At 25.2% G+C, this 11552-nt stretch overlaps 1 protein-coding gene across 4 annotated transcripts; it reads left to right on the top strand.

Annotated features, from left to right (window-relative positions):
* Nucleotides 1-70: 70 nt before the first annotated feature.
* LOC111689616 (WD repeat domain phosphoinositide-interacting protein 2) lies at nt 71-5901 on the top strand. Of its 4 annotated transcripts, none has more exons than XM_046951589.1 (7): nt 71-382; nt 1771-1914; nt 1988-2159; nt 2218-2804; nt 3303-3461; nt 3534-3661; nt 5435-5901. In XM_046951589.1, the coding sequence occupies exons 2-7, from the start codon at nt 1844-1846 to the stop codon at nt 5593-5595; spliced, it is 1278 nt and encodes a 425-aa protein (XP_046807545.1). In that variant the 5' UTR covers nt 71-382; nt 1771-1843; the 3' UTR covers nt 5596-5901. The 4 variants fall into 4 exon arrangements, with proteins under 4 accessions (XP_046807545.1, XP_023307856.1, XP_046807544.1 ...); XM_023452088.2 differs by having other exon boundaries at nt 75-382; nt 5414-5901; XM_046951588.1 differs by having other exon boundaries at nt 78-382; nt 3318-3461; nt 5414-5901.
* Nucleotides 5902-11552: the final 5651 nt, after the last annotated feature.

Genomic DNA, 11552 nt, shown 5'->3' with positions numbered 1-11552 from the left:
ATCTGATTACAATACTTTATTCGTTAAAAATTTTTAATTTTCAATTTTAGTCGTAGTCGCAGTTAATTTTGAACGGCGGTAATCTCTGTTCTCTTGCATACAGCTTCTAATCATATTAAACAAAATAAGTTTATAATTAAAAGATTAATATAAGCAAAGTGTTTATTTCGAAACTTTATAAATGTGTTAATTATTAAAAATATTGTGTTAAGATAAAATGTTATGAAACTAAAAATTAAACGAAAACAAAACATTCAATTTATATAGCAAACAACAACAACGAACAAAAGACAACATAATATTTTTTTCTTTTTGTTCCTACGTTTCGTTTTGCATTTTTATTTTGTTACCTCTTTTTTTTCTATTACCCAGAGTTGCCAAGGTAAGTTTGCACAAAAACAAAGCAAAGTAAAGGAATTTATTTTTGAAATTAAATTACAAATAAAAACTTAAATAATACAAATAAACATTAAAATTAAACAAATTATTAAAATAACTTTCTATTTAAAAATTCAATTTAATTGAAATATATTTTATTACATAAATAGTTTATTTCTAAAAGTTGTTTACATAAAGATGGCCACTCTATGTGTTTTCTTTTCTCTTTTATTATAAATTTTTGTTCTCAGATTTTTTTTACGTCTTGTTGCTTTTGTTTGTTGGTTTTTTTCATACTTTAGCTTTTGTTGTTGCAATTGCTCTGCTAGAGTTATAAAAATAATACGCGAAAAACATAAAAATAAATATTAACTGCGCCTTTATAAAAAGAAGACAAACTTAATAAATTATTAATTAATATTTAAAGTTAAAACTTAAAAGAAAACAATTAAAAAGTGTTCAATATAATTAAGAATAATTTTTGTGAAATATACATACACTTGTTTTGTTTTCATTGGTGGGGTAAGTGACGACTGGACAATGGACAACAGCGACGACGATGTTTCTTATATGTATAAAGAAGCAATATTTGAGGAATTTATCAGTTTTTATTTTATATTTTTTTGTTGTTTATTTTGTTTTGTTACAATTTAACAATTTGCATTTTGTTGTCGTGAAAAGGCAATTGTTTAATTTATTCATTAGGATTAACTTTCTACCTATTTTTGGGTTAATTGGTGAATTATTTGTTAAAGTTGTGAAGGTTTTTTTCTAATGAAAAAAATAACTTTAAGGGGGTGTTGTCTCTAAGAAAAAAGGAAAACAATCTTTTGTTTCGTTTCAAGGGAATTTTGGTATTTAGTATAAAACTTGTAATATTTTCCAAGATATGCCCTATTTTAAAATATGTTAATTGTAGTTTTACAATTAAATTTTATTGAAATATTAGAATCAATTATATTATTAGAAATGTATTAAGAAAATAATCCAAAGAAAAATTTTAGAGAACATGACCAGCAAACAAAGATTTGGAAAGATTCAACGACAAACAATTGAGAAATGTTTTAGATAGATAGAAAGATAGATAGATAGATAGATAGATAGATAGATAGATAGATAGATAGATAGATAGATAGATAGATAGATAGATAGATAGATAGATAGATAGATAGATAGATAGATAGATAGATAGATATGTAGGTCGATAGATAGATAGATTGATAGATAGATAGATAGATAGATAGATAGATAGATAGATAGATAGATAGATAGATAGATAGATAGATAGATAGATAGATAAATAAATAAATAGATAAATATAGAGATAGTGAAATACCTATACAGCAAAGTTTATTTTAATTTAAAATTTTATTGAATTTCCTATTTTTCTAGTTACAAAAACACAAAAATTACCTCAAATAGGCAAAACAATTAATAGTGTACATCTTTGTTCAAATTTGTCCAAATGATGAGCCTTTTATTTCGACCGGACATGGATGCAGGTGAAGTTTTTGTTAATTTCAATCAAAATGTCACGTAAGTATTACTATTTCTTTTATCAAACAAAGTTAATGCAATATAACAAAATTTTCTTTTAAAATACAACTAGATCCTTGGCCGTGGGCACTAAATCAGGTTATAGTTTATATAGTTTAGGCTCTGTAGATAATACCCTAGATAAAATCTATACATGTCCCACAGAAGAAATCTTTTTAATTGAACGTTTATTTGAAAGTTCATTGGTGGCAATTGTGGCCCAAAGAGCACCCAGGAAATTAAAGGTAATTGTGGTTAAATACAATATACAAACTAAATTTAGTGATTGTATTTCTTTTAAAGGTCTGTCACTTTAAGAAACAAAGCGAAATATGCAATTATTCATATTCGAATTCGATATTGGCTGTTAAATTAAATCGTGAACGTTTAATTGTCTGCTTAGAGGAGAGTCTTTACATTCATAATATACAAGATATGAAGGTGGTACACACCATACGTGATACACCCTGCAATTCTGCTGGTTTATGTGCTTTGAGTTCCTCGTCCGATCACTGCTATTTAGCCTATCCGGGCAGTGTAACGGCGGGCGAAGTGCAAATATTCGATGCCATTAATTTACATGCTAAAACTATGATACCAGCTCATGACAGCCCCTTGGCCGCTTTGGCATTTAGTCCATCGGGCACTGAAATAGCCACTGCCAGTGAGCGTGGCACTGTTATAAGGGTATTTTCATCATTGGACGGCACTAAACTATTTGAATTGAGACGTGGTTTAAAACGTTGCGTCTCTATTGCTTCATTGTCGTTTAGCACTTGTGCTGAATATTTAGTCTCTAGCTCGAATACTGAAACTGTGCATATATTCCGTTTGGATCGTACGGCTACGGAAAGTCATGATACTAAACAAAGTTCAGATGATTGGATGGGGTAAGTTGTAGATTTGTGTGTTGTTTTTGTTTTTTTGGAAAATATGTACAAATTTCAAATATGTTGGTTAAAGGGGTCTTATTTTTTGGTTGGGGTTTCCACTAAATTATGTTTTTTTATGTACATTTTTAAAACATTCATTTTTTTTAATTTTCATGCTTTATTTTAATTTGTTTTTTAATTTTATAATTTTTCTTTTCTACTTTTTTTTCATACATGTACCGAAAACTTACTCTATCTCTCTATGATCACACTACTATTTAAACAACTCACCAATCTTAAACCAAATGCATCATTTTACTGTATTTATTTGTTGTTTTATATATCTATATTGTACTTTATCTGTCGAAATGTATTTCGAACTTCGAAAACTCACGTATCAAACCACCTGTATACACCTGTTATTGTTTTTATTTTAATCCTGTTGTATTGACTCACTACTAACCACTTTATTCACATTCATACATTATTATCTTCACATCTTACATTTCAAAAAAGTTACTCGTTTTTTAGATTTCTTAGCAAGACCGTCTCCAGTTATTTGCCAACCCAAGTAACCGATGTTTTCAGTCAAGGGCGAGCCTTTGCCTCTGTAACTCTACCCGAAGCCGGGGTAAGACGTATGTGTGCCATAACGAAAATACAAAAGCAATTAAGGTAGAATTTTATGAAAACCATTAAAAAAATTGAATTTTTACAAATTTCTTTTTTTTTCTAAATGTGTTTTAGACTTCTTATTGCTTCTCAAGATGGTTATCTATATGTATATTCAATACCCTCTGTAGAGGGTGCTGAATGTCAATTGATTAAGAAACATGATTTGCGTCTTGATGACTGTTATGCTATAGACGTTCGAGGTAATTTACTGTTTCAAACATTTTTTTTATTTCTTTTTATATCCTTCACATTCGGGAGAAGGGTCTATAATATAATTTTTCGAACCTATAAAGTATATATATTCTGGAGTCGATTAAGCCATGTCCGTCTGTCTGTCTGTATGTATGTTTGTTGAAATCAGTTTTTAGATAACCCCAGATACCGGCAAGATCCGAATCTTCAATAATTCTATTAGACATGCTTTCGGGAAGCTTTCTATTTAAAATCAGCAAAGATCAGTTCACAAATAACGGAGATATGAGCAAAAATCCGAGACAACCTTTGAAAATTTCATCAAAAATTGAGTTTTTTATTCATGCTCAAACAGAAATTGCAAAAAAAAAAAAAAAAAAAAACAAAAACAAAATACATAATCATACGGTAAATTTTGTTATTGTATTCTGTTTATAAAAACAAGGCAGAGCGAAAGTAGCAGAGCAAGAGTAGCAGAGCGACAGCAGCACTAATGTGTTGTTATTGGCTAGAAACATGAAATTAAGTATGTGGAGCCTGGCTTAAGTTAGAAGCCATAAAAGGGAACTTTTTGGTACTTTATCGTTCTGCAAAAGGTACTTTTTGAATTTTCTATAATATTGAACCTAGTAATATGAAATTAAGTATGTGGAATCTGAATTAGGTGAGAACCCATTAAAGGGAACTTTTTGGTACTTTTTCGTTCTGCAAAAGGTACTTTTTGAATTTTCTATAATATTGAACCTATAAACCTGAAACATGAAATTAAGTATGTAGAGCCCGGATTAGGTCAAAACACATAAAAGGTGACTTTTTTGTACTTTTTCGTTCTACAAAAGGTACTTTTGGAATTTTCTATAATATTGAACCTATAAACCTGAAATTTAGCATGTAGGGACTTGACTAGGTAAAAACCTATTAAAGGGAACTTTTTGGTACTTTTTCTTTTTTCAAAAGGTACTTTTTGAGTTTTCTATAACAATGAACCCAGAAACATGAAATGTAGAGCCCGGATTAGGTCAGAACACATAAAAGAGGACATTTTGGTACTTTATTCGTTCTACAGAAGGTACTTTTTGAATTTTCTATAATAATGAATCCAGAAACATGAAATTAAGTATGTAGAGCCCGGATTAGGTCAGAACACATAATAGGTGACTTTTTGGTACTTTTTCGTTATACAAAAGGTACTTTTGGAGTTTTCTATAATATTGAACCTATAAACCTGAAATTTATCATGGAGGGACTTGACTAGGTAATAACCTATTAAAGGGAACTTTTTGATACTTTTTCTTTTTTCAAAAGGTACTTTTTGAGTTTTCTATAATAATGAATAAAGTGGATTTTTTGGTACTTTTTCTTTCTACAAAGGTACTTTTTGAATTTTGTATAATATTGAAATTAGAAACATAAAATTAAGTATGTAGAGCCCGGGTTAGGCGTGAACACAAAAAAGGGGGCTTCTTGTCACTTTTTTCGTTCTACAAAAGGTACTTTTGGAGTTTTCTATAATATTGAACTTATAAACCTGAAATTAAGTATGTAGAGTCTGGATTAAGTGAGAATCCATAAAAAGAACCCATACCGTTTTGCAATTGGTATTTTTTTGATTTTTTTTGTAATAAAATTTGTACTGACTGTTTTTTAACACATCATGGTGAAGGGTATATAAGATTCGGCACAGACGAATATAAAACTCTTACTTGTTTAATTTTTATTTTAATTTTTTGCTTTTTTTTCTAATAAAACTATACCTTTAGTTAATTCTTCACCATCTTTAGGTGTAGCTGCCGCTGCAGCTGGTGCTACGGCTACAACAAATCCTTCTCCTGGCTCTACCGGTGGTACTTCTTCCTCTAAAGAAGAAGCCAAATCTTCTTCCTCATCCAATAGTTATGCTGCAGCTGTTAAAACAGAAGGGGGCAGTAATGCTAGTTCTTAAATAGAATATATATTTTTTTAAAAAAATTCTTTAAACCTTTAAAAAGAAAAACTAATTTTCAATTTTACATCACTTTTTTTTATAAAATTTCATTTTTGACAACTTGAAAAATAGTTATAAACTTTTTTTTTAGCTTTTATTTGTTTGGTAATTTGTTCCATATTGTTAGCCACATGATAATTATTTCTTATTTTTTTTTTTAATTATTATTTTTTTATTATAATTTTTTTTATTATTTTAGCTCGAGATTAATGTTTAAAAATTATTATACAATTTTCAATATTATCTTTTTTTTTAATTTTACAACAAAACAAACTGTGCAAGTGATTTTGAAAACATAAAAAAAGTTTAGTGTACTTTTTAAGACTTTCTTTATTTATAAGTTTCTTATTTGCAATAAATAATACTTAAAAAATGAATAAACATTTTAATTTTATTTAAAATTATAATTTGCTTTTTTAATTATTTTAAACACAATTTTTTACATAAATACAACCACACTATCGCATATCCCATATTTTAATACCCACCCTTACCATATTTTAGTTTTTGAATAAATTACATTATACATTTTTTATTCAATTAATAGTTTAATAATTTTATTTACTTATTAAATATTACATACTATTTATTAATAAAAAACATAAAAAATCAAAATATTAAATACGAAATAGTGAATTGATAATACCAAAAGTATTTTTTATTAAATGGTCTTATCAAAGTTTTGAAAACTTTTGTTAAAATTTCAATACTATTTTGCATTGAAAATGGGATTTTACATTTTTTAAAATTTTTTGCAAGTAAATTTTGAAATTCGTTTTGGAAAAATTTTTTCACAAAAAATTTTCTTTTTTTTAAGAAAATTTTTAGAAATTTTAAATTTTGAAGCTTTATTTTTTAAAGAAACATTTTCCAAGAAAATATACAAAATTTATTTAATTTTTATAAAAAGTATTCGAATTATCACAAAAAAAATTCTTCTTTTTTAGAAAATTTTTAGAAATTTTTTAATTTTTATTTGAAAAATAATTTTGAAACTTTCTTTTTTTATAAAAGATTTATATTTTATAAAGAAAAATTCTTAACTCTCATAGAAAATATTCAAAATTTATTTAATTTTTATAAAAAATATTTGAAATATTCATAATTTTCACAAAAAATTTTCTTTTTTTTTTAAGAAAAATTTTAGAAAATTAAAATTTTTATAGAAAAATAATTTTGAAACTTTTTTTTATAAAATTCGATTTTTTTTTTTTTGAAAATTTTGTAATCTTTTTTTTTCTTTTTTTATAAAAAAATTCTAAATTTTATATATTTTTTTTAAAGAATAACTTTCTTATAAAAATTTTCAAGAGTTTCAATTTTTTTTTTTAAATTTTTCTAATTTCAAATTTTCTATTTTTAACAAAGAAATTTTCAATATTTTCTCTATTTTATAGAAAATTCTTTTATTTTTTATAAAGCATTTTCGAAACAGTCTCTTTTTTTAAGAAAATTTTCAAAATTGTCTTTAATCTCTCTTTTATAAAAAAAAATAGTTCAAATTTTCCCTTTTTTTATAAAAAAATTTGAAAATTTACACTTTTTATTGAAATTTTTTTAATATTTTTCGTATTAATAAGAAAATTTCAAAATATTTAATAAACAATTTCTGAATATATTTTTTTAAATAGAAAATTTTCAAATACTTTCTGCTTAAATGAAAAAATTCAATTTTCGTATTAATAAAGGAATTTCAAAATATTTAATAAACAATTTCTGAATATTTTCTTAAATAGAAAAATTTCGAATACTTTTATTTAAATGAAAAATATTTCAATTTTTTATAAAAAAATGTGAAATTTCTAATTTTTTTATTTTATATAAATTTTTTTAAAAAAGGTTTTCTAGAAAATTTTCAATTTTTTTTTATTTAAAGATTTTGAGTTTGATTTTTTTTTATATTTTTATAGAATCATTTCGAAATGAAAAACTTTTATTTGCCTTTTCAATATATCTCTTTTTCAATATACTCTTTTTTATTGAAAATTTCCAAAATATCTTCTTTACATAGAAAATTTTCGAAATTTATAGAAAATTAAAATTTTTTTATAGAAAATTTTCGAATTTTTTTTCTTTTTTTAGAAAGCTTTCTTATTTTGTAATTTTTCTATAAAAATTTTTTGATTTTTTTCTTTTTTATGTAAAATTTTCTATTTTTATAGAAAATTGTCAATTTTTTCTTTTCTCTCTTTAATTTTTTATGTAAATTTTTCTAAATTTTCTTTTTTATAAAAAGGTTGTCTTTTTATAAAAAAAAATATATTTTTTATAGAACATTGTAAATTTTTTCTATTTTTCAAAGAAAATTTTCAATATTTCTTTTTTTTTATAGAATATTTTTGAAAGTCTCTCTTTGTGTAGAAAATTTTCAAAATGTTTCCTTTTTAATAAAAAAATATATTTAAAATTATGTTTTTTTTTAAATTAAAAATTTTCCGTTTTTGAAATTGAAATTTGTGAATATTGAATAAAAAATTTCTGAATAAAGTTTTATAAGAAATTTTTTCCTTTTTTCAAATTTTTGAAAATTTCCGTTTTTTAAGTAAATTTGTGAATATTGAGTAAAAAAATTCTGAATATTTGCTGTTTTATTAAAAAAATTTCAATTTTTTTCTTTTCATAGAAAATTTTCGAAATCTTTTAATTCTTAATAATTTTGTTTATTTATAAATATTATTTTTTTATATTTTATTTAAATATTTCAAAATTTTGCTTAAGTTTATAAAATATTTAAAATTTTTTCTTTTTATTTAAAAGATTTCAAAATTTTCACTTTTTTATAAAAAAATGGTTTAATTTTCCTTTTTTAACAAACATTTGTGAATGTGTTTTTTCAATATTTTCTGTATTAATTTAAATTTTTTGAATATTTGCCGAAAATTTTGCAATATTTCTGTTTTAATATAAAATTTTAAAAATTTTCTTAAATAATAATTAAAAACATAACATATAATTATTATTAACAAGTCATTTCTTTTGTTCACTAACCAACAGATCCAATTTTAAAACCAAAACCCAATTTTTAATAAGATTTTAATTATACACAAAAGAATACACATAACACAGTTTTGAATAAAAAAAAATTTCCAACATCTACTATAAAGTATTTTAAGTTTTGAAATGTAAATTTATGATATATACAATACACGCATATATATTTTTTGTACAAAAAATTAAAAAAAAGGAAGAAAAACATGTAAAGATTTACAAAATCAAGTAAAAAAATTAAAAAAAAATAAAATAAAATTATGAAGTAGTTTTCCTAATTTTATTTTACTTATTTAAAATTATATTTAATTAACTTGTATAAGAAAATTTCAAATATAAAAATAAATTTTAAAAAATTATATACCAAAATAACGTTATAAATTATTATACCCTACACCACTTTAGTGGGGAGAGGGTATATTGGGTTTGTGCTGATGTTTGTAACGCATAATAATATTAGTCCTATAACCACCTTAAAGTATACAAATCGGCTCAGAATCATTTTCTGAGTCGATGTAGCTATGTCCGTCCGTCCATGTAAACCTTGTAATTAAACTACAGGCCGCAATTTTGAAGATAATTGAATGAAATGAAAGGTACATGATCTTCTATTATCACAGGGACGAACCCTATTGAAAATGGTTAAGATCCGTCCATTATTTCACCTAGCCCCCATACAACTGTACCCCCGAATAGGGCTTGTAAACATTGTAATCAAACTACAGATCGCAATTTTGGAGATAATTCAATAAAATTTGGCACATGATCTTCTATTATACCGTAGACGAAGCCTATTGAAAATGATTAACATCGATCTATTATTTCATCTAGCCCCCATACAACTGAACCCCCGAATAGAGCTTGTAAACCTTGTAATCAAACTACAGGTCACAATTTTGCAGATAATTTAATGAAATTTGACACATGATCTTTTATGGTACTGTAGACGAAGCTTATTGAAAATAGTTAACATCGGTGGTCCATTATTTCACCTATGACCCATAGAACTGAACCCGCCAAATAGGACTTTAAAGTTTAAAATTATGTTTAATATACTCGTATCTCGAAAAAAACCTGCAAAACCAAATTCCATACTAGTCTTGATGACCCTGATGAACTTTATAATTATAGGGCCTCATTGAACCTAAAAAGCCCCCCCATCAACATTTGCCTTAAATATCCACAGTTTTATTAAACTACAAATGGCTTTAGTATATCTGAGGCAAGATACAATTCAACTTAAATGCTTTATTAGGAAAACTAAATCACATTTTATTCGTATACAGGTGTAGGGTATTATATGGCGACCTCATCCGACTATAACTTCTTACTTGTTTGCAGTGGAATTTGGCAAGTACTCTGGATAAAATGCTTTTGTAAAATTAAGAAAATACTATAAAATTTAGGTAAATTAATTATTCAATTAATTTCATCATATTTTAGTGGGAATTACTCAATATAATTTTGTTCTTTATAATATTCCACATAAAAAGTTGTAGTGTTTGAGAAGCTTAAAGTTATCTTATCTTATTTTGTCTATACAAATATAGATTTCTATTAGTCATGTAATTAATTATGCAGTTTACGTTATTTATTAAAGTTTCTTCTTAAAAAGAACCTAAAACAGTTTGATACAATGCGAAATGTTGTAATACCCTTCACCTTCGTGAGAAGGGTATATATAAGTTTGTCAATCCGTTTGAATTCCTATATATAGATAGCGGAGTCGATTAAGCCATGTCCGTCTGTCTGTTTGTTTAAAACAGTTTTTAGTGGGCCCCAGATATCGGCGATATCCGAATTTTCAATAATTCTGTTAGACATGCTTTCGGGAATATCGCTATTTAAAATCAGAAATATCGGTCCATAAATAACGCAGATATGAGCAAAAATCCGAGACAAACTCTGAAAATTTCATCAAAAATTGAGATTTTTTTATTCATGCTCAAACAGAAATTGCAAAAAACAAAAACAAAATACATAATCATACGGTAAATTTTGTTATTGTACTCTCTTTATAAAAACAAGGCAGAGCGAGAGCAGCAGAGTAGTAGCAGAGCGAGAGCAGCACTAGTGTGTTGTTATTGGCTAGAAACATGAAATTAAATATGTGGAGCCTGACTTAAGTTAGAAACCATAAAAGGAAACTTTATGATACTTTTTTGTTTTTCAAAAGGTACTTTTTGAGGACATTATTAAAATAAGTATGTAGAGTCGGTATTAGGTGAGAGCCGGAAAAAGTGAACTTTTTGGTACTTTTTCGTTTTTCAAAATGTACTTTTTGAGTTTTCTATATTATAGAATCTATAATAATGAACCGGATTAGACGAGAACAAATCGATCAGAATTTTTTGGTACTTTTTCGTTCTGCAAAAGGTTTTTTTTTGAATTTCCTATAATATTGAATTTAGAAACATAAAATTAAGTATGTTCAGCACGAAGTGATTTGAAAGAAGAGTTCTTGATACCGACTTTTTCTTTAACACACCATGATGAAGGGTATATAAGATTCGGCACAGCCGAATATAGAACTCTTACTTATTAAATTATAAAAGAAAAGATAAATTGCACAGACATTTATGAGAACATTGACATATTTTAAAGGCCATCGTTATTCCGTAAATCTATTCAAACAAACGTATTCAAACAGTAACAAAAATCTTAACTATTTGAACTAATTGCTTGAATTATAAGAAATATGACATTATTTTGAATAAAACAACTTCTATAAATATAAAGTTTTATTATAAATATCGATTTTATTACAACATTTTGTATTCTTTATTAAAAATCTAAATTTAATTTTACACAAAATTAAAAGTTTTAAATAACTAAAAATGCTTCTAGAGCACAATTACAAATTATTTAAATATAAATAAGGTGGAGTTTTATTGAAAAACAAAAAACAGATTATGGACCAATTTAAA

The sequence above is a fragment of the Lucilia cuprina genome, chromosome 5 (genome assembly GCF_022045245.1).
Source record: "Lucilia cuprina isolate Lc7/37 chromosome 5, ASM2204524v1, whole genome shotgun sequence".
NCBI lineage: Eukaryota > Metazoa > Arthropoda > Insecta > Diptera > Calliphoridae > Lucilia > Lucilia cuprina.
Note: the sequence above shows the minus strand (reverse complement) of the source record. Positions and strands in the feature narration are given on the sequence as shown.

Excerpts from the sequence above, each read along its gene's own strand:
- LOC111689616 (XM_023452088.2), top strand. The coding sequence starts at position 1,844 with ATGATGAGCCTTTTATTTCGACCGGACATGGATGCAGGTGAAGTTTTT. Across the intron at positions 3,462-3,533 it reads AAAATACAAAAGCAATTAAG|ACTTCTTATTGCTTCTCAAG; the intron begins GTAGAATTTTAT and ends AATGTGTTTTAG. Across the intron at positions 3,662-5,413 it reads TTATGCTATAGACGTTCGAG|TTAATTCTTCACCATCTTTA; the intron begins GTAATTTACTGT and ends CTATACCTTTAG.